The sequence below is a fragment of the Aythya fuligula genome, chromosome 3 (assembly GCF_009819795.1).
Source record: "Aythya fuligula isolate bAytFul2 chromosome 3, bAytFul2.pri, whole genome shotgun sequence".
Lineage (NCBI taxonomy): Eukaryota > Metazoa > Chordata > Aves > Anseriformes > Anatidae > Aythya > Aythya fuligula.
The window spans coordinates 19,130,472-19,156,655 of record NC_045561.1 but is presented as its reverse complement, the minus strand read 5'-3'; the positions used below and the strand labels follow the sequence as shown (position 1 = coordinate 19,156,655).

The 26,184-nt window shown below is 37.1% G+C and overlaps 1 protein-coding gene across 1 annotated transcript in view; it reads left to right on the top strand.

The window, feature by feature from the left end:
* Positions 1–26,184, top strand: part of USH2A (usherin) — a 396,028-nt gene that overhangs the window by 249,085 nt on the left and 120,759 nt on the right. The window contains 3 exon segments of the mRNA XM_032183742.1: positions 12,341–12,491; positions 12,682–12,824; positions 21,513–22,141. Coding sequence (XP_032039633.1) covers positions 12,341–12,491; positions 12,682–12,824; positions 21,513–22,141 — 923 coding nt within the window.

The following is a 26,184-nucleotide window of genomic DNA, read 5'->3' as shown; positions in this document are numbered from 1 at the left end:
ATTTTTGGTATTTTGTCTGAACCTGACATATGCTGTGCTTTGCAGAAGGAAACTAGAGTAGGCTACTTCAAAGGCTATATGCTTTGAATGCCTTACAGTGAATTGTAAAGCAGGTTGTGATAACACACACAAGTCATAGTTTCCACTTAATAAGTTTTGTTGGTTTGATATATTTGTTTTCAGCCAAGTCCAACTCAGGTGAACAGGAAAAGATAATATACTTTTTAATAGCTTGAAGACTGAAGCAAATAATAAATGTCTTTTTTTATTATTTCATTTATGAGAGTGTGGTTGCTACTGAAAAAGACTTACAAGGAACAAAATTTTAGAAGATGCTCAATAGAAGTGTGAAGGTAAATTTTCAAATAATTATGTCCTCAATATTTTAAGGGTATGACTTCCAGTGTCTTTAAGTGAGCAAAACTTTCTTCTGCCCAAAGAAAGGAGTGTCCATAAAATTAGAGTTTGTGAAGTTTATGAGATTTTGTACATTCCCAATTTCTGAATTTCCTCCATGAATTTCAGTGGGAATATATTTATTTCAGTGCATTGACATAGAAGACACTTTGATATTGTTGTGATAAGCACCTACACCTTAGGGAAAATTGGAAATGAAAAGCTAAAATTCCATGGTTTCTTTGACAACATATTCCCTAGTGTACTCCTGTGGTGCTTTCTGATATATGAACATAATATCCAAGAACTATCTGCTTTTCTCATATGTCATATACATATATTTCATAAAGATATATTTAAGAAGATTAAGAAAGTTAGAATATAGAAAAACTTCCAGAAACTCTGCAAGCTCCTTGCAGAAAACAAAGATGTATGAACAGTGACTGTGGGAACATTATACCATGAACATAAAACGAAATCTGAAACATGATGAGACCAGCTATGTTTGTAGCTTTGGTACTATTTTATATCAGTACTGTCAGGAGGCTAGAAACTAAGCCAAAGCTGTAACATGATGTGTTTGTGGTGGCACAACATTTGCCCAGTGACAGGCAAAGGATGCAAACTGAAGCACAGGAGGTTCTGGCTCAATATGAGGGGGCACTTTACTGTGTGGGTGACAAAGCGTGTGGACAGCTTGCCCAGAGAGGTTGTGGAGTCTCTTTCTCTGGAGATATTCAAAACCTGCCTGGATGCCATCCTGCACAATGTGCTCTAGGTGATCCTGCTTGGCAGGGGGTTTGGACTCTATGATCCTCAGAGATTCCTGCCAACCTCGTCCATTCTGTGATTCTGTGAACCTCAGCTGAGATATCCAACTGTGTACCAACCCAAGGAAGTGGTACATTGGTCTTTAGATAACCCAAGCAAAGTAACAACTCCTAGTAATGACAAAATCATCTGATCTTTTGAAAAGTGACTCTGCTGTGAAGAATGGTCTACTTATTGCTATACACGGTAGTGTTATATCTGTTTTTAATTAAAAGTAAAATGATTGTTTTTCCTCATTCATAACTAAGATTTCATTTTATTATTCAACAGTGCTTTTTCAAAATGTTCTTTCTATTTATAAATCATAGTACTATACAGTATTTGATTCAAAACAACATTCAACTAAACATGTAGATGCTACTGGAAATGTGGCAGTGTAAATGCCTGTTTTTCTGTTGCAGAGGTGACAGCTAGAGGGGAAGTACTGTTTTGGGAGAGCCATAGCAGAGAGATTCCTCTGGGCATGCTGGAGAGTCAGACTTTCTCCTCATACTTTCTGTGGAAGAGATTAGAGGGATAGGAACAGTGTGACTGTAGGTGGAAAGAAACACTTCCTTCTTAACACCTGTGTCTGATTTTCTGTTTAATAGGACATTGACAATCATTGTGATTTGTTTTGGTTGTGATTTTGTGATTTGTGATTACCATGTATCACATATAGAAGTTAATTAGTAGTTGTGAACCAAATCCAGCTTTGTGTTGCCTGGATAGTAATCCAGGAACTTTGGGGAAAACTCTTTTTCTTCTCTTTCTTCAAATGGGAGAGGATTTGAGGGTAAAACTGTCTGTTACAGCTTCATTTGAGTCATGTCCCAAAGGTAGTCCAGTGACCTGGATCTTACTGGTACATGGGACATTTGAGATATAATAAGACTGCGCCACCCAGTGTACATAGTGGATCCCTTACACCAGCTAATCTGTCACTTTGTCAGATTGGTTTTCTATTTATGGACACTAGCGAGCTTGGACTCCATCAGAAATGTCAGTATTCCATATCATCTTCTACATATTGCAGATAAATTTACAGATGAAAAATAAATACAGGTAATATTATTGAGGATCCAAATTATTTGCAAAATTGCATTGTTCTCCAGTCTGTAAATTTAAGGATATATCAACTGGTGTTTGTTAAAATGCACATCAGTAGCATGGCAGATAATTCTGTGAGTGGTGGTACACTGGCACATTCATACTGTGGGTATACACACACACTGCCAGCATTTGAACCAGAAGACTCACTTACCTAGAACATTTCTAACTTTTCCATTATCTAATTTTTATTTATTTATTTATTTTTAGCATTCATTTAGGTTGCTATATTTTCTTAATTTCTCTTGCCAAATTGAGTGGAGATATTTTTATCAGCAGTCCTGGCGATCGGGGGAGGTCCCAGTTGACTGGCGGCTAGCAAATGTGACGCCCATCTACAAGAAGGGCCAGAGGGCAGACCCGGGAAACTACAGGCCTGTCAGTTTGACCTCAGTGCCAGGGAAGCTCATGGAGCAGATCCTCCTGAGAGTCATCACGCAGCACTTGCAGGGCAAGCAGGCGATCAGGCCTAGTCAGCATGGGTTTATGAAAGGCAGATCCTGCTTGACGAACCTGATCTCCTTCTATGACAAAGTGACATGCTGGGTGGATGAGGGAAAGGCTGTGGATGTGGTCTACCTTGACTTCAGCAAGGCTTTTGACACCGTCTCCCACAGCATTCTCCTCAAGAAACTGGCTGCTCTTGGCTTGGACTGGCGCACACTTCATTGGGTTAGAAACTGGCTGGATAGCCGGGCCCAAAGAGTCGTGGTGAATGGAGCCAAGTCCAGTTGGAGGCCAGTCACTAGTGGCGTCCCCCAGGGCTCGGTGCTGGGGCTGGTCCTCTTTAATATCTTCATCGATGATCTGGACGAGGGCATCGAGTGCACCCTCAGTAAGTTCGCAGATGACACCAAGCTATGCGCGTGTGTTGATCTGCTTGAGGGTAGGAAGGCTCTGCAGGAGGATCTGGATAGGCTGTACCGATGGGCTGAGGTCAACTGCATGAAGTTTAACAAGGCCAAGTGCTGGGTCCTGCACCTGGGGCGCAATAACCCCAAGCAGAGCTACAGGCTGGGAGAGGAATGGTTGGAAAGCTGCCAGGCAGAGAAGGACCTGGGAGTGATGGTGGATAGTCGGCTGAATATGAGCCAGCAGTGTGCTCAGGTGGCCAAGAAGGCCAACGGCATCCTGGCTTGTATCAGGAACAGTGTGACCAGCAGGGCTAGGGAGGTGATCATCCCCCTGTACTCGGCTCTGGTGAGGCCGCACCTCGAGCACTGTGTTCAGTTTTGGGCCCCTTGCTACAAGAAGGACATCGAGGTGCTTGAGCGGGTGCAGAGAAGGGCAACGAAGCTGGTGAGGGGCCTGGAGAACAAGTCCTATGAGGAGCGGCTGAGGGAGCTGGGCTTGTTCAACCTGGAGAAGAGGAGGCTCAGGGGCGACCTTATCGCTCTCTATGGGTACCTCAAGGGAGGCTGTAGCGAGGTGGGGGTTGGTCTATTCTCCCACGTGCCTGGTGACAGGACGAGGGGGAATGGGCTTAAGTTGAGCCAGGGGAGTTTTAGGTTGGATATTAGGAAGAATTTTTTTACTGAAAGGGTTGTGAGGCATTGGAACAGGCTGCCCAGGGAAGTGGTAGAGTCACCATCCCTGGAAGTCTTCAAAAGACGTTTAGATGTAGAGCTTGGGGATATGGTTTAGTGGGGACTGCTAGCGTTAGGTCAGAGGTTGGACTCGATGATCTTGAGGTCTCTTCCAACCTAGAAATTCTGTTTGAAATAGCAACAATCATTTGCAGAAACCACTTCCACTTGTGTGGAGTGCTGCTTTCTGGTTTTGAATACCTTATGTCATCCCTTTTCTTACACTGAATAAAAGATACAGTATATCAGAAATTAATTTTCAGCAGGCCTCAACTGGGCACTTCAGAAAAGGTGTCTACCCTTTCTTTTTTCTTTGTTCCTTCTTCATCTTCTGTGATGTTAGATCCCATCATTAAATTATTGGGCCAAAGAAGAGTTCATGAGGAAATCATTTTGTTCATCTCCTGTCCTCAAAACTATATGCATTGTTTGAGGAAAGATGTTTGTTTTATCTGATGGAGAATTTCCAGTTTGAAATCTTTCTTGCAGCAGTTTGATCTCATTACCATATGTCCTTTTTAACCAGGACTCAGAGATTCTCTTTCTTTACTTTTTATTTTTGGTGAAGTTGACTATTACTATATGTCTATCACCTTGCTCTCTTCCATTCTTTAAACTACATAGGTTTAGACTTCATTCCCTGGCCTTTTCTCAACCAACAGTAACTTCATGTACTTTATTTAATTTCTTTGGGGACTTGCATGTTTTTAGAGCTAATTAACTTACAAAAGAAAATTGTTCTAGACTCTACCAGCTCCTTTATCTGCATCCTAAATTACTCTCCTTGCAACCAGCCACAATGGCAACATAGGACTAAGAGTTGTCTCTCATCTGTCATCTCAGAGCTCGTTTCACACTCTTTACCATTAGAGAAAATGATTATTCTCAAATGCACTATTTATTTCCTTTGTGTTTCTTTGATATAAGTAGCTTACCCATACTTTTCACCACATGTCAACAGGGGGAGTAGCCATGCTCAAAATAATATTGTTGCTACTGTTAGCTGGCCTTCACCATGTACTAGACAGATTTTTCTCACCCAGTTCAGCTGCTGAAATCTTGGAAATATCATGTTTGTTCCAGGAATGTGAATTTTTGTGTCTCAATATAAGCTCATCCTCTTGCTGCTGTCTCAAATTAGAGGGCTAATCAACAGTACTATCTACTGGGAATAATTATATTCCTCTGCCATCTTACAGTTCAGTATGAAAAGTTATTAAGTCATAACCAATCATGAACATTGAAGGGTGGGTTTCCTAATTACAGAATCACAGAATATCCAAGTTGGAAGAGACCCACAAGGATCATCAAGTCCAACTCCTGGGTCTCCAAAAAAAACACCAATAAATAAATAAATAAATGAATAATCAGACCATGTGTCTGAGAGCATTATCCAAATGCTTCTTGAACTCCTTGACCTCCACCCTCGGAAGCCTCTCCCAGTGCCCAGCCACTTCTGGGTGCAGAATCTTTCCCTAACACTCAGCCTGACCCTCCCCTGTCCCAGCTCCATGCCATTCCCTCGAGTCCTGTCACTGTCCCCAGAAAGCAGAGCTCAGCGCCTGCCCCTCCACTCCCTGTGAGGGAGCTGCAGTCCCCTCAGCCTTCTCTGCTCTGGGTTGAACAAACCAAGGGACCTCAGCTGCTCCTCATACGTCTTCCCCTCTAGGCCCTTCACCATCTTTGTTGCCCTCCTTTAGACACTCTAACAGTTTTATATTTTTCTTATACTGTGGTGCCCAAAACTGCATGCAGTACTCAAGGTGAGGCCTCACCAGTGCAGAGTAGACCAAGACAATCCCTTCCCTTGACTGGCTAGCAATGGCATTCTTGATGCACATTCCTCCCATCTGATGAGTTCCTTTGATTCATGTGCTAGATTTTCATCTCTGATTCTTGAAATGCACTTCAAATGACCATTGATGGAAAGGGTGAAGTCCTCCTGAATAATTATCTGTGGTTATTGCTCTGGTTGTGACATCATCTTATTTATAGAAATTGTAGCTACCTAAGATCTGGTTCATTTCAAATATGAAGGAAAATGCTTATAAGTCAGCAGCCTTCAGTTCTTTGCAATTACACCATCAATGTTAAGAAGGAAACTTCAGTTTAGCTAAGGGTCTCATTGCCAGTACTCTGTGAGACTACCACCAGAGGTGAGAAGTGCCAGCGTTTCCACCAATGTGAAAGTTAGTGTACTTGCCTAACTCTCTGCCAGCAGATATCACTTGTAAGATAAGCTGCAAGACTTTGAAGATGATGTGAAATTCTCTCCAAAAAGAACAATATCAATTTCTAAAGTGGCTTCATGTAGGAAGCTGAAGATATTACATGAAGGTGGACAGAATCTTGTTCCCTCCCCTCTTGCCACATCTGTTCCCTCAAGTAAGGATAAGTGGCAGATCTGATAATTTCTCAAAGTTAACTACAGAGGTATTTCACTTTTCAGGTAACAAATGACCTATAGTAGTTGTTTAATTATGATTTCTGCCTGATTTTGCAACATCAATTCTTATGTTTTTTCCTCATGGTCTTTTTTTTTTTTTTTTTTTTTTTTTTTTAATTAATTTTGTGATATGACAGTTATTGGCTAGGCATCCTTTTAAATAATCTGATGAATAATTAGCTTTACTGGGCAGTTATAAATTCTGTCCAATGTCTTTATTACAGGTATTATAACCATTAATCATTCAGCTAATTGCTTATTGGCATTCTTCTGTAGTTTTTAGAGTTTAGCAAAGTTCATGCTGAATAGTGTGGATAAACTTTGTCAAGCATGAGAGAAAAAAAGGCAGGTTACCTCTTAAATAAAAGTAAAGGATACAAGTCTGTAAAACATTTTTATAATGTTGATTTCAGTAAAATATAGCACTTAGGAAAGGCATCTCTTACACAAGTTTTTACTTGAGACCCATATCTCGATTAGAAATACTGAGGCTGTAGATGGGGGGGAAAGCTCATGAAAAGGAGGGTGAGGTCTGATTTTGTTTTTCTTTACAGCAGTATTAATCAGGAATAAGTAAGCCCGTTCTGGGATTTCATAAGAGCATTGTCTTAAAGTTCACATCTGCAGGCCATGGAGTAAAGTGTAAGTTGATTTTTCAGGCCTTGCTAAAATTGTACTTTGCAGCTTAGAACTGCAAATGGAGGAAAAATTGCAGTTAAAGTTTGCATACTCAATCCAGATAAAGATAAATTTTAGATTTTCAAACTAATTATTTTCAATTTTCTGAGTGTTATTATGCCTAACTAGTATAAGTAACATTAATGCTAAAAGCAAACAAGTATACAAAGTGACCTCTTCTCAGAATGAAATTACTATTAAAGCAGATCTATAACACAGGATAGATCATGAAGAGAGAACAAGATATTTTTGTACTCTGTTTATGTCATGCTTCCGAAAGGAAAATTTCAAGAACATTAGGTGTAAACAGGTGTAAACTGGGAAGTTTAAGGAGACTTTAAGCTAGAGCTTTATGTCTCTTTAGTTGTTTTTTTTTCCCAGAGTGCTTACCATACTTTCTGAGCCCCAGATTGGGGCAAGCAAGAAGGCCACTATGGACCTTCCACACTGTATATTCCAAAATGTATTGATTTATGTTGAATGGGACATATAACGGAAAGTTAAACTAGGTCTATGTTGTCCCTGGTAGATATATAATTAGATGGAACAATATCTGTAACTGAAAATATGTATCAGTGAAATTATAAAATTAAAAATGAAATTCAAGAATACTGTATACATATATTAGTCATTGAGTAGGTGGAAAACAATTTTGGTGAAATATATGCGTTAAATGAAAAATAAAAATTACTCAGTGTATTCAATACATAGTGAGTAGGAAAGATGGCTGGAAAAAAGAGGGTTAAAAAACAAACCAGAGTAAACTTCAATGAACTTGTGAAGATAAGAAACAGAAAAAAAGCAATCTTGCCAACAGATAAAGGTTTATAACTAGCATGCCCTTCTAGTGATGACATATGGCCCAGCATCATGGTCTGCCTTTCAGTTAAATGAAAAAAAAAAATCCCCAAAAAACAACAAAACGTACGGCCATGTTGAGAATTATGGAGAATGCAATGACTAGAATTATTCGGACTGCACAAACAACTGGATAACAGGCATACCTGAGAAAATCAGGAGAAACAAATGTCAACGTGCAGAACATATTGCCATAAAAAGTGCTGTAATGAGATGATCTCAGTATGGGCACCCAAAATAGAAAATGAATCAGGAGTATCTAAACAACCAATGCAATGAGACAAAGAAATGGTGTTTGTGAATTGAACCTGGAAAAGAGGGAGAGTAGCCATGACTGAGCAAGGCATTCATCTAAAGGCAGTCTGACTGAAACTGTTCCCTGCTGTTATGGTACAAACTGCAGAGAGTTTATTTTCATTCCTTTGTAGTTAAATACGTTCTGTTATCATTTGCATACACGTGTATGAAAAATATTTAGATAAGATGCATCAGCTCTCCTAAATATTTCTTACATGCAGATGTAGGGAATTGTAGAGTTACATTTGCATACTTCCAAAATCTTCTAGATGCCCGTCTGAAGATATTGTGGATACAGAATGGCCAATATATGTCTGATCATTGTTAAATGTTGTGTCACGTTACCAAAGTTGCAGTGAGATGACACCACACTGATGGATATCAAAACGAGCTCTTCTGACTTTTCTTCATCTTATTAAAAATTAATAGTGCTGACATTTTTTAGAAGTAGATAGTTTATTGTCCTAATAGTTCACTTTTAACAATCCTTCCTAAAGTCTTCTGCTTTTAGATAATTTAAGTTACAGGTATAGTTTTATGGTAAGCATAATGAATATTTCTCAGAAAAGTAGGCTGTTAACATGAAGTAAACATTTAAGTGCAATCATTTAATATAACGCTTGCTGCCCTAACATAAATACTTACAAAGCTGACTACTGCTGTATATGTTATTTAAGATGAAGAAATTGAAGCAAGAAGTTAAAACACTTTTCAAAGACTGTTTAGCATATTAGCTGCAGAGCAGAGATCAGGTCTTTCCTGACTCATCTGCATGTAACTGAATGACTAGAATACAATATATTATCTTCAGAATGAAACAGTCCAGTTTTTATTATTTTGTGGGGTTGTTTATTAATTAATATTTTGATTAAAACTGACATCTGATTAAATATCTTACTCTGCTTTTTTAATCTCTTCATAGACAAAATGTGACTTTCTGCCCTGCTAAGTGAGGATTTACTGGGCTAGATGTTGATTCAGTAGGTTGCAAGTGGAGTGGTTGCCCCCTGAGGGTCATATTAAAGCTTGAGGGGAGCTTTTTGAGCAACATTGCATCTTAAAGACAATATATCAAGCTGATAGATACATGGCTCTTCTGTTGAGAAATTTTCAGTAGAATTATTGCTGGTTGCCAGTTATTACTTGAGTAGTAAGGAGTCTCTTGGGAATACAGATCGGATAAAAAGGGTTAAGCTGAGGGAAATGTTACACTGAAGACCTTGGTGAGGAGGATTGTTTGCAATAGTCAAAGGATGTTTTGTGTGCAATTTAGAATTACCTTTTTCTTTGGAGAAGTGCTCTGTAGTTTTAATGATCAAAATGTGATTAGTGTTACAAAGCACCTTTTTCATTATGACTCAGCAGAGACTCCAGAACATCTTTGTTGTACAGTCCTGTCCCATTCCTTTTGGAAGAGCAGATTAAGGACATTCTCTGCAACCTATGGAAAATTTTTTCAATGAAATAAAGTTGCAAAATATTCACATGTGTTTGTTTGATAGTAGTGAGGTAGGCCTGTTTTACAGGTCAATTGACTTTCACAGAAGAGATTTGTCTAAATTTCCCACACTTCCCTCTGTTGGGTTTTTGTTGGTAGAAGAGATTTGAACATTTAGCTGAGATTACCTACACCATTAAAATAACATCTGCACTGTGAATTGTTATTGACATTTAGACAGCTACATCTTTGTTTTTTGATGAACATTCCTGTATCACTATAATAACCACCACTATACATACATAAAGATTAATCAGAGCTTTTACTTTGTGGATCTCGGGGAGCTTTACAAAGAAGGATAAGTATTATTATCTCAATTTAACAGATTGAGAAATGAAAGACAAAGGTGAAGTGATGTGTTCTTACAGATCTGGAAATAAATTTAACGCTTTGCTTCCTCAGTGAGTTGCTTGTACTGGCTCCTCAATAACAATGTGAACTTTATCTTACTGGCCAAATTACAGCTCAGCTAATTAGATTAATTGTTAGATGTAGCTTTTCTGCTGTGTAGAACGTCTGTGTGCACTTAAACAAAAGGTGCATATTAAGCTACAGACAGTTCAGTTTTAAATGAGGTAGTACCCTGCTTTGAAGGGATATTGAGTCTTTCTTTTAGTGTCAGCTTGTGAAAACACTTTAAAATCCTCTAACAAAAGTTATTATATTGATTGTGCCATCTTTGTTGTTGCTGAGCTTGCCTGCTAACAACTTTAGTAAGCACTTTATCAGGAAATGACAAAATAATTCATGATTATCTGTGAGTACTGTACTTTATATCCTGTAAATCCTGCATTGCACAACTCAACTTCAACATTAGTTATGTTGCTGCTAAACAGAGCAATGTTAAGTGAGGTAAATATATGTTCTCCATTTTACTCTGAGTGTAATTTAATTCACATAGAGAGGCATTTGGTGTGCAGATGTTTGGTTTTGATGGCTCAGCTGGAGGGATGTCAGTGGCTGTTCATGTTAAATCGGCCATTTTTTTTCCTTCAGAGTTGAGGTGCTCTCAGGCTCTTGATTGGCCTTGAATGTATTTACAAGGGATTTGCAGGCCATGAATTACTTTAGATTCAGACATCTCCTGGATTTAGAAACAGTAAGGTTTCAAGTTTATTTGGAATTCACCAGTCTCATTGCCTAGGTCTATATAGCAATAACAGGAGGGAGTATCCAAATGTGGCCAGGCTGGCTAAAGCCCCATAATTTTATTTCACCTTTTTCATGGTAACAGAGAAAAAGGGAACTTTTTATCTTATGTGAACTGGAGGACCTTAAACTTAAGGGAAAGGAAATCAATTTACAGATTGCAGCAAGCCATGTCTTGTACCTTCCTGTACAATTTGGAGCTGGAGCTGAAGAATTTTGAAGTTCCCCAGTCATAAATATGCATAATCAAAGTCAACCTTTTAGGTGCTAGTTCGCATATTACATAGTTCACACACATAGTATGCCTATGTCAGTATAAATTCAAAAATGTGGTATATGACTGGTGACATTTTTTCAGAGTTGATGATATTCTTTCACCTGTTCTAGGGAGAGAAGGATATGGGCAGTGTTTCCAGCGTTTCACAGGCTGTAACTTCCCTCATAGTAACCACCTCATATTTGGGTAGTAAATGAAGATCATAAAACTTACTGTAAAATACCGTTCATTCATCTTACAACTTTCGCCTTGAGGCTTACAACTACACCTTAAATTACAGATCTGTGAGACTGTTTTTATAATAGAGAGAAACAAGAAATAGCGGCAACAAGAATTTCTGTTGGAATGACTAAAGAAAAATGCAAATTGTAACTACTGGACTATGAAACGCAAAACTATTACACAAGTTTAAATGACAAAGGCAGTGACTTTCCAGTGTTTTAACTTGTTGGAAAAGAGCTACAGAGCTACAGACATGCACTGTATATAAAAGTTCCAGATGTGTTTATGTACAGAAAGTTTCTCCAACAGATTGTTTTCTTTTTAAAGAAAAACATGCAAAGCCTTAAACTCCGGGGTGCAAGTTGGCATAGTTCTTTTTACTGCATACAGGGAAATTTGCAGCAGTTAAAGGTCATTCATAGCATTACTAGTGACATATTTTGATCTGCAGTTCATATAAACTACAAGATATAAATCTGCAACTTCATATAAACTGATTTCCTTAACAAAATTGTAGACTGAGACTTCAGTGAATCTATTTTGATTTCTACCTGAAAACTTTTTTTTTTTATTAAAATTTCTTCTGTTTTCTTTTTGAATTTTTATAAATTTATAAGAGTATGAAGGTACTTGAATGATATAAGATCTGATCATTGTTAGTCTTGCTGAGTACAATTTCTGTGAGCATATCTTTAAGTTCTAGGGGTGGCAGAACTGGGCACAAGGAGAAGCAGATAATATATGAACAGGTGGTAGAGAATATGTTGCTTATGAATTCCTTTTGGTGTTTGGATGTTTGCTTTTAGCAAAATGATATTCATGTAACTGCTTTGGAAAGAAGAATATAAAGAAATATCATAGTTTAGTAGTGAAAATATTAAACTAAATGGACCATGTTAACATTGCTGTTGATCCTGAGGAACAGTTTTTCCAGTATATGGAGCGTTTTGTTTCCACCCAGCATATGTTGTCCATGGTTTTCTCTGCTCTAATTCATCCATGCTTTTCGACAGCTCCAGATGGTGTTATGCCTCCAAGGCTTTCATCTGCCACTCCGACCAGTCTTCAGGTTGTCTGGTCTACACCAGTTCGCAACAACGCCCCAGGCGCACCCAGCTACCGACTCCAGATGCGGCGGAGGCATTCTGCTGGTGACATTCTAGAGTACGCAGACCACTGCAAGGCCACCGTGAGCTGCTGAGGAAGAAAAGTCCTATTATCTCAAATATGGCTCACCTTTAGGGTGGCAAATTTTAGGGTGGCAAAATATTTGTTTGCAAGTCTTGTCATGTTTTAGTCTTGCTTTTGGTGGTGGGATGTTTAAAGCTGTAAGTCACGCTACTTTTCTTCGCAGGTTGCTTTCCAGCCCAACTGCTTCCTTACAACACAGTGTCAGAGATCTTCAGCCGTACACTGAGTATGAGATGAGAGTGGTTGCCTCCAATGGTTATGGTAATGCTTATAGTGACTGGACTTCAATGACTACAGCAGAGGACAGTAAGCAGTCCACTCTTATTTAACTCCATTTAGCAAAAAGTAGAAACAATAGTTCAGCTGCTGTTGTGCATAACTTATTTGGTTATCTTGCTTTCCCAGTTAAATAGAAATAATGTATTTCCTTTCTGAACAATAGTTTCTAATAGTAACTCCTAAGTGATCATCTGTTATCTTAGTATTTCATAAGCGTGAATATTTAAATACATATTTGGGGAAATAGTATCTTTTTTTTTTTTTTTTTTTAATAACATCCCTCTGTGCATATGTGTTCATATATGGCTAGCTTAAGATACACCTAAGTACAGCCTTTTAAGTGGCATTCCTTTATATTCAGGGACTTGATTCTGATTTCAGTGATATCAGAGAAAATAAGTTGAAGTTAATAGTATATGACTGTTGTCTTATCTATGTTTAAAGAATACTTAAACTATACCACAGCTGAACAGAACTTTTCCACTTATCTTTGTTAATTCAAAGTGGTGATCTACTGGTCTGAAATTGAGTTTATCATTGCCAGTCCCATCTATCACTTTCCTTGTTAATAGTTCTATGTTTTGCATACTCACTCCACATCATTTGTTCAATAGTCCCTTGATTTAACAAAGAGGTGTCAGTGTATTAGTATAGTCACTTCAGTTGTTAGGGTAAGATTTTGCATGATAGAGCATGTGAGCAAAAATAGATGACAAAACTTGAGTTTACTGTTACTACATACACAAAATACATAATTTTCAACTTTTTTTTTTTTTTTTAAAGAAACAACTATTAGTTTTCTCATACACTGCTGTAGAATATCTAATAGCCTACCTTTTTTTTTGTAAGAAAAGTTGTTTCAGAAAAAAAAAAAATCTTTGCTTTTTTAAAATCGGTTACTGTTGACCCCATTGTAGCAGGTTTTAGAGAAATTTAGTATTTACTAAAGAGATTTTTTCCTGTTATGTCTTGTTGGATAAGAAAGCAAGACATTCTGAGCACGGAAAGGGTTGCCATGGGGTTGATGATACAAAACTAAAATCCTGACTGACTGGCTTCATTACTATCTTACCTTCACTGCCTTCACACCAAAGTGCCTTGGGTTGTTACTGTTTTACACTGATATAACGTCTGTATTTGGGACTGTAAATTTAACCTGATGCTCATAAGCAATTGTTGCAGCAAAGCGCTTGTGACACAACTTGGTTTTAGTCCTTCCTCTAAATGGATAGCTATATATTTTGAGAAAACACCCTGAAAGAAAATGTGTTTCCACAAATGGCAAACAATTTTCTTTGAAGCTGAACAAATGATTCACAACAGAACTTTATTTGATAAACCCATTTAAGCTCAAAACATGTAAATATTTCTATAAGCATATTACCTTTAAGTAATTACCTAATAAAAGTAAGTTGTGAACTTTGTCTTTACGCACTGAAGATGTGTTACCTACATTTGAAAATCTTTGTTGAGATTCAGTTCCTGGATTGTACTTGTATATTACCAAAAGTGAGTATAATATTAAACTTGTCTTCTATGACTATTTCATTCATATTGTATGGATTATTTAGCTCTGGTCAGATAGTTCACATAGTGTTGTTTCTTTCTTAGGTAGAAGGAACACAGAAAGGCATCACTTTAAAAGGCATCACTTGTTAGTATATGTAAAAATTATTATTTTTTTGCAAAGCAGTAGATGTAGAATTTTAAAATTTTATTTTTTGAGAGTTAGGTATAGGACAGACGGCCTACACAAAGCATGCATTCCTATACAGTCATAGAATCATAGAATCATTGAATAGCCCGAGTTGGAAGGAATCCCCAATGATCATTGTGTCCAACTCCTGACTCCACACAGGTCTATGCAAAAATTCAGACCATATGACTAAGAGCATAGTCCAAATGCACCTTAAACTCCAATAGGCATGGTGCCATGACTATGTCCCTGGGGAGCCTGTTCCAGTAGGCAAACAACCTCTCAGTGAAGAACCTTTTCCTGATATCCAGCCTGAATGTTCCCTCTTGCAACTTGACTCCATTCCCTATCACTGATCACTAAAGATAATAGATTGGCACCTGCCCCTCCACTCCCCCTCATGAGAAAACAGTCCTTCTGGAACATATATGTAGAAGCTAGCTGCTGTATGCAACTTGGATAACATTTGTGCACAAGCATGATGTACTACCCTCTGCAAAACCCAACTGTAAAAATGCCTGAAGTTAGTATGGAAGGCAGATGTTGCAAAAGGAATTTAAGAATAAGAAAAATATTTATATACTGTGTTTATGAAATTCAAATATTTTAAGATTACCAATCTACTTTGCTCTTCAGCTATGATGCTGTATCTTGTTCCCTAGCTTAAAACAAACAAACAAAACAAACAAATGAAAACCACCATGTTCTGTGGTTCCATTACAAGCTCTGTGTCTCCAAGGAGAAAATGATTTTTCTTAAAATGTCGTGTTCCCTTTGTATTAATACTGCTAGAGAATACATGTTGATATGTCTCTAATATTCAACAAACCTTGTAATTACTTTCATTGTTGACAAAAAAAAAAACTTTCATTGTTGATAAAGGTCTCTGGTTTTGGTATCATTGTGGAGGGCTGCCATCTGTAAAAGGATGTTCAACTCAGCTGCTTAAGACTGAATGATTGTCATTGGATATAAGCAGTATTTCTGTCAAGGCTTCAATATGTTTCTTATAAAACTGCTTATACTGACAGTTTGTTGCAGAACTACACTTAATTCCTGGCCCAGCTAACCAGGGGCCTTTGACTTTGACTTTTTAAAGTACAACTTGACGGTAGAAATTTCTGTATCTCTTACTCTGGTGAAATATATGTGTATACCCATGTTCTTATCAAATTTTACATAGTGAATGCATATCTTTTTTGTTTCACCAAAGCATAAAATATCTGTAGGAATAAAATGTATGCATGTATGTGTGTTTATGTGCACACAAACCTGATGGCAGTAATGTAAATCATCTTATCCATTTTTAAAGACAGTAGAGTTATTAATACAAGCTGATGATTTCACAATATGTAGCAAATTGCATATTATATTTAATGTATGATAAATATTTAGTAAACTATCAGGATGTTAGGAATGATTAAAAAAAAATTAGCAAAAGCTGACATAAAAATCTGTTGTATCTGGTAATAAATTATCTTATTGTAATGTTTAGTAGGCTTGGGGTGCTATTGATTAAAGGAAAAATGTTGTAAATAATTTTCACATATTTCCATTTACATGAGTGTGGAACTATTAACTGATTCCATGAAATTTTTAAAGTCTAACCTGCCAGTGCCAGATGAGAATAATGTATATATCCTATGAATATTTTAAAACCTGCTAAGCATGTATTGATAAAAAATGTTTGTTACAGTGATCTTGGTCAGTATAGCATCAGAATATTTACTGCCAGACAAATAGAAACAGTCGTTGAAGTTTCTGGATTAGATCTTCCTTTCAGTAACTTGAGTGTAAATTTAAGATAACTTCCTGGAAATCAATGATCAATGTAATCCCCACTGAACTGAGAGGTCAGTAAGTACCATTGAGCTGAGAGCAGAATTTCATGCATTGCATTCAGAAATAAAATTAATTTTTCTAGATATATAAGCAGATGTCAATTAGGTTTTACCTTTCGTCATGGTAAGTCTTTAAACTATCTGGGAAGGAAAGTGAAAAAGAATTGGTTATTGTTATGGTTGGCAAAATTGTACTGGCTGATAGCAATCCACCAGAAGTAATATTTGATCACAGGGATAGTTCAGAAATGAGAAAGGTGCTTTTCATAACGTTTAGGAAGATACATCTTGATTTGTACAAATTTGAAGCTATAAAAAGTACTACTTAGAGAAAATCTGCCTATTCTTTTATTTGGAATGTCCTAAAACCTGTTTGGAGTCCAGTGAGGTATGTACAGGAGGACATCTCAGTCATCAGCATGTTCTCTTTCAGACACCTGTATCTTGGATTAGCGTATTTTTCCAGTATGGAGAATTCTCACGGAAGCTGTTTTATAAGTGCCTGGCTTGCATTAGTTGAGTAAGAAATTTTTGTGAGTTGCCTATCGGGGAGTCCATGTTTTTTTCTTAGATAGAAATTGCAAATCCACCGCTTTTCTGTGTTAAGCAAGTGATAGTCCAGTCCAATGTTTGTTCACAGTACGAACACATAGTACAAAGTGAGGGTTTGAGATCTTTACGTATGGAAGCTACTAGAGGAACAAGAAACAATATAAGAAGGACAATCCTGCAATTTATCATTCACTCATCAGTGTGTATTTGCTGATGAAGCAGGAGAGTGTTATTTCTGCCATGTAGTGTGTTCCTCTGGCATGCTTACCCCAAAGCTTTGGTTCCAGGGCAAGGAGGCCCATTGTCTTAAAATTTGTTTAAGTAGACAGTAGAGAGAGGCAGGTGCCTCCAGAGGGGAACTCAGGACAAGAGTGTTAGGTGCTACTGTGCTCCTTAGCTTTTGGAAGCGCTTGCTTTCTCTGATGCTTACCCTGGGTGTCTGAAAAGACTAGTCTCCCAGTCTAAAAATAGGTCTAAATTTAGACTAGTCTTCCAGTCTAAAATTAGTGTAAATTAGCTCCATATAATTTAGGCATATAAACTAATCCATAGTTAGTTGATGTGAATGTGCCCACCTGTGTTCAAGGATAAATGAAGTGGAAGCAAGAGAAGACAATGAATAAGAAAAATGATACAGGGAAGAGAAAATCATGAGCAATACATGACAGGGTGAACAGCAAAAGGAGAGTACAATTAAGCTGAAGTAATACGGTGGCAAATATGATATGACAAAAAGTACAATCTGCTCATGCACACCTATAAGTTAAGAATTAGAAGTATTTTCTTAACTGCCTGACTGAGGTACTAGAACCAACACACAGTTGGAATAGAAGTGTGGAAAAATGTGAATATTTTGAAGAGAACTCTCAATATATATCTGATGGGATTTCTATCAATGCATGTCAGTGTATACACAGCTCAATGACTTCTGAGTTCTATGATCTAATGTGATAAAAGATTTCTGTGGTCCCTTGTGCCCAGAACTACACAATGTGGATTTTCTGCTGGATATGGTCAGTAGTATATGAAAGACACTGCACTTTGTTAATATGTATAATTTCATTGTCCATGTTTCTGGAAAGAGTAAATGATTCAAGAATAAAAGGCACAGAATGTCTATTCTGCTTAGTGAGAGAGTTTCCCAGCAAATCAGGTATTTCTCATTAGCTTTAAAGGGCAGTAGTCCAGGTACATGTCTCAGTTTATTAATGAAAGTATAGATTCCCCTGAAATATATCCATGAGAGTATAGCTCCTCACTCCCCCAGTCTGTACAGTAAGTAAACAAATGTGTGGTTCTAGTCAGGAAATTAAAAAAGATTAATGACAGTTTTGTACCTTTATTTTAAGTAGAGTCTGAACTTTGGAGGCAGATGAGCAAAATAGCCTGCCGTAAAAGGTAATTTCATTTGCCAAAAAGAAACTACCTCCCAGTATTAATACTGTAATGAAATGGTTTGAAATATGAACTAAGAATCTTTAGGAAAAAGATGCCAACTGTTACCATGTTCAGTAGTTACTTCTATAAACAATTACATCTATGTAAAAAGCTTTATGATTTTATTTTCATCATTGTCAGGCTGAGCTCTGTAGCTGTCATACTTTGCAGTCTTCCCTCCAGTGACAACCACATTGACAACATGTTATACTCCACATTGATTTTACAGTTAAGGAGCTGATTGTGATATATAGGGATTTTAAGAATTCAGCTGAGAGGCTGACTTTTGCCTTTTATCATTCCATTAAAATTTTATAACCATCTTTTTCATGTCATTTCATCCATGAATTCTTACTTTAGAAAGTGATAGCTACTGCTGTGAGCATAACTTTTCTCATGTTCAGAGCTTTTTATTGTATTAGCAAACTATCCCAATTATAGTTAATACTCATGTTTTACATAATTGTGGTGACCCTTTCAACCAAGCAGTATCATGCTAGTTGATTTGTATATAAAATTAGATGATTCTGCTTGCCATTTAAAAAGCAGCTATACTGAATGAGTGTTGGGGACCAGGATTTAATGCTTTCCCATCCAGTGGGGCCAATTAAGCATCTCTCAAACGTCTTGTTTGAACTGTGAGAGTCTTAAAATTCTCTCTTTTAAAAGGGCAGTAGGGAATGTATAGGTAGGTATGCTAGCTACCGGAATATGCTTGTTTGAGGGGGGATGGAGGGACTAGGGGTACCCAAATTTTAAGTTAGAAACCACCTAGCATACATTACACATTGTCCTTAAGGAATATGCCTAAACTCGGGGGGGAGTTGAAGCACAGGTTCAGCTAATTGTCTCAAATGTTTCACCTGTAATGCCAGCAACTTGTTCAGTACAAATAGAAAGCTTTATCCATCCCCTTCCAACAAACTGCTCAGTTGTTGTGGTTTTGTTCTGTTTTGTGTTTTTGTCCTGCAGAAGCTCACAGTATGATAGGCAATGTACAAGGAATAAATAACACGCTAGTCTGTAGCTCAGTAAATATTGTGTCTTTCAATCTCCCTTCTCCCCATTAAACAAGAATTTGCAGCATCTTATTTTCAAGATCTTCAATTACAAAGCAAATCTCCCTCCTTCACCTTTACACTCCAGCAAAATTTTTGTTTTACAGAATATACATCTAATTCAGGTTTACACCCCCACCCCTCTGTCTTTCAGTGAAGTCTGAATAATGGACCAAATTTTGTTCCAGCTTATGACTTAATTGATTTTGCCCAAGAGTACATGCAAATAGAATTGGATTGCTCTTTACAACAGATCATCTTTTATACTTGTAAATTCAGAGATCTAAATTAATCCTAGAGTGCACAAGCATTAGTATAAAACTCCATCCTTATTATCACTGTGAGTAGAACAGGAATTGTGATATGGATGAGTTTTATGGAGTTGCTTTGTGATGCATCATATAATGAAAGAAAAAACACTGTTACTTTTTCAAATTTAAAAGCCAAAAAAAAAAAAAAAAAAAAAAAAAAAAAAAAAAAAAAAAAGCTTGCTATCCCAATTTTACATCACTGTTTCCACAGACATCAGTGCAATAATCCTGATTTACGTCTCTCTGTAGGAGGAGAATTGGGACTTCTGACTGCTTCAGCTGTTATTCTAAATGAGAGAAAAAGCCAGTCTTTGTGCTGGATTTATTTATTTTCTAGCATCCCTATTTTCATTCTCTCTCCTTCTTTCTCTTTTTTTTCTGTTAACTTATACATTTGCAGGAATTATTTAATTTCTGGTGAAGTAAATTATTCTTCCTATACCGATACTGGTCCTTGTGGTTTGGACAGCATACCACTTCACTAGGAATTAAATAACGAAGTTGTTGACTGCTGTGGAATTCAGTATATGCTATGTCAGAAACTTAGCATGCACATAACCACTAATACATATAAAATTTTCAACCCTTAACATTTGAAACTTGCCTCCCTGAAATCCCCAAACCTGAAGCTATTTTAAACAATTACTAAATCCAAGTGTATCTTTTTTTTAAGATTTCAATAAAATATAATGTTCACAGAAAAATCTCATAAATGTCAAAATTGCTACGGGCAGAATAGGGGGAATATAGTATTTTCTTGATCCGCTGTAGCAATTTATAGATTTCAGGACGTGGTTTATAAGAATGCTAAATGTTCTGGAATTACAGCTGTTACTGATCAGTGATTGAGCCAGATTTGTGTTATTGCACCATGTTCTTGCTTGTACCTAGAGAGCAGTAAAGCCTCAATATAATAAAAAGCACCTGCATTTTAAATGAAATTTCAATTGAAAAACTTAACAGCCCTTCAAATTGCAGAATTTAACGCAGCCCAGTAAAGCTTAAATAACACTTTGCCTCCACAGGCTGAGGGTTTTGCATTCAAGGTGACTTGATTGTGTCGCATGGTGAAATTATTTACAATTAAGGAATTTCTCTGGAGGGCTGCAGAGTATTTGCTGTTCCACAACACCTATGCAGGCATATGGTCGGTCTTTTTCAGTATTCATGGAAGCTCCTGAACCTTTATGATAATTGAATCAGTTAGAGTGCTGAGTGGAGCAAGCATAAAACCTGTTAACCTAAAGGTCAGATCTGTGCATTGTTTATTTATCAGTAGGTGAAAGAGCTAAATCGGCAGCTTCTGTCACAGTCACAGTAAAAAATCACCTATAATATTAACAGGGAGTAGATAAATTGCAAAAAATGGATTAGAATTATAAACAGAATGAAGTAAAATATTGAATATATAATGAGAGATGCAGTAGGGGCTTGCCAAGCTGTAAAATATGCAGATTTGTTATGCCTGTGCTGTTGGTTGCAATCAGTAGCTACTGCTCTAGAAAATATCAGCAATATCTAGAACTGTAGTTCTGTATTGATACTTAGCCTTGCATTTTCTCCACGTGCTAATACAACACTGTTGAGATATATGAGGAAAAAGATGCAGATGAGGGAGGGAAGGTGTGCTTGCAGAGCAGTTTGCCTTCGAGAACCATGTTTATCTCCTGAAGCACTGGGCCTACAGTTTTTGAAGAGATAAACTGGTAGATTTGAACTTCTTTCATCGCTTTGAAACTCACTTGATGAGTTCCACTTCCTACCACTTTTACAACTCACAGACTGTTAGTAATTTTTCTTTCCCTTCTTTTCTGTTACAGAACCTGGACCTTTGGATCCACCACTTGTACTGAATGTTACGTCAAGGGCAGCAAGCATCACCTGGCAGCATCCTTTAAAGAAAAATGGCATTATCACTCATTATAATATTTACCAAAATGGCCAACTGCATGCTACAGTGCTAGGAGATAGCTCTAATTGCACTGTAGAGGACTTGCATCCTTACACTCTCTATGTGTTTCAGGTAGAAGGATGCACATCTAAAGGATGCTCTCTTTCACCCAAGACTCCATCAATCCATACTCTTCCAGATGCACCTGAAGGCATTCATGCTCCAGGGCTGTATTCTGATACTCCAACCTCTGTGGTTATATCCTGGCAACCACCTGCTTACCCGAATGGTTTGGTGGAAAACCTTACAATAGAAAGGAGGGTAAAAGGGACAGAACAAATATCAACTGTGGTGACTCTCCCTCTTAGTCAGTCCATGAGCTATATTGACCAGAGTACTGCTCTGAGCCCTTGGCAGAAATTTGAATACAGGATACTTATGAACACTCTTCATGGAGGGATGAACAGCAGTGCATGGTCAGAAGTTACCACTCGACCATCAAGACCTGCTGGTGTTCAGCCACCTGATGCAGAAGTGCTGGGACCGCATTCAGTTAAGGTAGGAGTAATTTTCATCACTTTGTGGCTTTAACAGGTTTCCCCTGTAGCAATGGTGTATTTAAGAGAGACATCCATGGGCTGAGCCAATGGATTTCTTTGCTGCGGGGGTAGCTAAATGCTTAGTGTCTGTCCTTTGGCTCAAAAGCATTAAATTCCTTTCCATTTTTCCTTTACACCAGCATCTTGTCATTATGCTCCAGATCATTTTTTTCTTTATACACCTGACTTAGTTTAAATATTAAACTTGATTCTTACCCTTAAGTTCCTATTAAGAACAGAAAATGACCTACTGCCTTCCCCAAAATTTCAAGGTTTCATTAAAATGCTAAGAAGTAACAAGAATTTTAATGTAATTAAGTCTCATATATAACTATCAGATTTTTTAAAATAGCTCATGAAGAAAAAATAGCATTATTGTTCTCCTGATTTACGAAAAAATAGTCTTACAGGACTACCTAGGAAGTTTTCAATTATTTGCATCGTTCTGTAGGGAATGAACTCTAGAGGACAGGATAACTACCATTGTTTTGGCTTGCATACAAACTTCATTCAAGGGAAATTAGTGTAACCAAACAAGAGGGATTTTTGTAGCTTAGAAGCCTCTTTTGTGTAAATACACACATGCTTCCATGGATTCAGTCTTGTACTAATGCCAAAAGTATTGGTACAGTAGCTTGCTCAACAGAGCACAAAACAAAGGACATTTGCATAAGATTGAAGTTCATCTGTTTGATTTATTATTTTTCGTATACATTGTATTTTCAAAAAGTAAACATAGAGTGGTTGTTACCAATGTAGTCTAAGTAGTTTAAGGGTATGAATCCGAGCAGTAAAGCAATCCTGATTTTTTGCTTTGTTCACATGTAACATTAAGCTATGAAAAAAGCCACTCACCATTAGATAAAAAAAATTCCTGAGCTCTTAAAATTGTTTTAATGTCTAAGGAATTGCTTGTTACCTCCACATTAATGGCAAATGAGTTCAGTATGAGTACAATGGTTACCGTAAGAATTAATAATGATCGACCACTACTAATTGTGATGAATTGCCAGACTGCTTATTGGAGATTTGGGCTATCTACATCTAGGACTCTGCACTCCATATTTCTGTAGATATATCTTAATATCTACCATGATTTATAGCAAAGTATATTTCATGGATTTACCAGAAGAACTAATGCCGAGTAAACATTAGTTCAATTTTTTAGTTCAATTGCTGCTGAGTAAAAATTAGTTCAATTGCATGCTTACACACGTCCACATTTTATTACATGAGATTTTATACATTGGCTTTATTTTTTGTGATCTATTTGAGCACAGAAAAGAAGTCATTGCAACCTTTAATGCTTCAGTTAATGTGATAAGAGCATAATAATTGCATATCTTTCCCATATTTATTTATTTATTTATTTATTTTTTCTCCAAGTGCAATCAACACTCAATCCCAATTATAAAAGCCCGTGAGTTATCAGTGGCTTTGTCAGTCTTTACTGGGTGTCTTTTCTTGAGATCAGAGGTGTGTGCTGTAAATTTATTGTCTTTTGCTCAGTTCCAAGATTAAGTAATCTACCCATACTGAATGTCAATTTGATCATTTATTTTTTTGAAACCTGAAATCAGGCAGCTCTGTCTCCATTCTGTAACAATTTAATTTCAATTAAACAATGCTTTTCAAATTTTGTTTTTCAATTTCTGTTTCAATTAAACAATGCTTTTCGATTTTTGTTTTTAGTCTGTTAAGAATAATTTCTATCGAAGATACTGAAGCTTGGATGTTTTTATTTCCAAAACTTGGTTTTATGGTTCATTTTACTTGATTTTAAATCTTTAGGATAAAATATTCAAAATAATTAAAGGTGGCAGCATTTAATAGAGAAAAGTGACTTATTTGGACACCTTTCCAAATATACTGTCTTCTGAGTATCTGTCTTGTAGTGAAAATTCTCTTTCTCAGTGTACCAAATATTGGTATCTTTTGCCAATGCTCACATAAATTCTTCTAACTCATCTAGCATTTTATTTAATTTAGTTTTGTTTATTTATTTTTGTTTAATATGATACTTATCATAATTTCAGGGGAAGGGGCGCCCAAAAATACCCTAGAGGACTAATGAGAATACTTGTTAAAATTTCTATGCATTCCATGGATGAAACATTATTTCACTTCTGATTTCTAAGGTTTGAAGTCTTTGTAAAAAGTCTTAGGATTTCTCTTACTTTTCCAGGACAGCAGAGGCTTTTAGCTTTTTTATTCTTATATTATTAATATCATTCATGATATTTTCAAAAAGCTGAAATACGATTATCAGTCCAGAAGCGTTCACTGTACTACATAACTGAAGAGATAATGACAAGGGCTTGTTGTACCCAATGGTTTTCTTGCCTTCTGCTTGTTTGCAGATGGGAACACCAAAGGAAATGACTGGGATTTCACCTCACTTGTTAGTCTTTTTGTGGGTCAAATGGATTAGCTTGCTAGCAGACGAGTTTTTTCTTTCTCTTACATTTTATTGCAAGTTCCTAAGGCTCAGAAAGCACCCAGTGGGTATTGCCATGAGGTTGAGGCTGTGTTGTGGCTTCTATGACTGTTCTGTGGTAGAAGAACATGAAAATAATTAAGTAGCATTCATTTTAAAACATTTGCTTCTTTTTGCCCTATGCTTTCAAACCAGAGGGGAGATCTGAAAAGCTGCTCTGCAAGGCCCTGGTGTGTCTTCACCCCAGACAGCTGGTAGTTTCCCAGACAGAATGAAGTTTCATAGGAAGAATGTCACTTGCTGGTTGGAATTTTTTGTATGTGGAAATAGAATGGATCTGATTTGGGACTGCTTTATGTTGCTGACTTTAAACTTTGAGGAGTCCCAGAAAGGCAGACTTTCTCTCCTGTGTAGCCTACTATCAAATCACATTTGTGGAGTCTGCCTGTGCTGTAAAATGCTCTCATCTTATTCAGTATCTACAACAGTAAATCTTAAGCAGAGAATACAAAATAAGCCATCTCTTCAGAAAGGAGCCACCATCGGAGTTTAATTACCTCTTGCCCTAGAGAAAGCTGCCCTTCCAGGTTAGCAGAGAAAGTACTGGAAGGGCACCGTGGGAAAGATTAGCAAGAGGCTCCTTTACCAAGCCAGGGTTGCAAATCAATAGAGGCTTTCAGTTGTCACTGCAACCAATCCCTAAACCATGAGCGCAAATATTTACTTATACTGAAAACAGAGAGAATTTATTAAAAGAGAGGGAGAGAGAGAGAGAGAGAGAAACATATTTCCATTCTTTTATTTAGTCATAGAATCAATATAAATGATTTGAGGATGTGAAGAATTCAAAGCACTCCGGGATAGTACTCACTTGAGTATACAGCTTATTTTCCTAGACCAAAGCTTTCACTCTGCAAGGAGGAAAATATCAGCACAGCAGGTCAATCTTGGCATAAACACTTTCTTATGTGTATGTTGTCCTTTAGCATGCTATTTTAATCAGAATGGACTGGTATCTCTCAATAACATTTAACTTGCTTTCTTTTGTGCAACAGAAAGTGTATAGCTGTTGATAATTTTTAAGGTACCCAATTCTGTGACACCTGCATGATATTTTTTAATATTTGCTGAATTGATAATGTTCATGGTAGCAGAGTATACTGCGCAATAAACTGCTTTTGTGGCTGATTAAATGCCAAAGTGAAGTGGAGGTATTCAGCAACTGCAAAAGCCGTTTATTTAGTATATGCCAATGCCATGAACATTATTCCTGTTACACAAGATTTGCTATACCCTAATGTACAGAAGTATAAAAGAAATTGTTTCCTTTTCTTGTGAGGGTTGCAATTGCTGTGCTGCTTCAATCTCACACTTCACACTGATACGACATTCGGGAATGTAGCTAGGTTGAATGCCTTGAGAAAGAGGCTGGTTTACAAAATGAATAATTATTTGAAGGAGTTCTCTGTGTAGGAAAAGCATTATGTGGCTGGGTATGCTGAACTAAATTAACTGTAGTATGGAAATTATCCAACTTTGGCCATGTAACTTTAGATAGGAAGTCT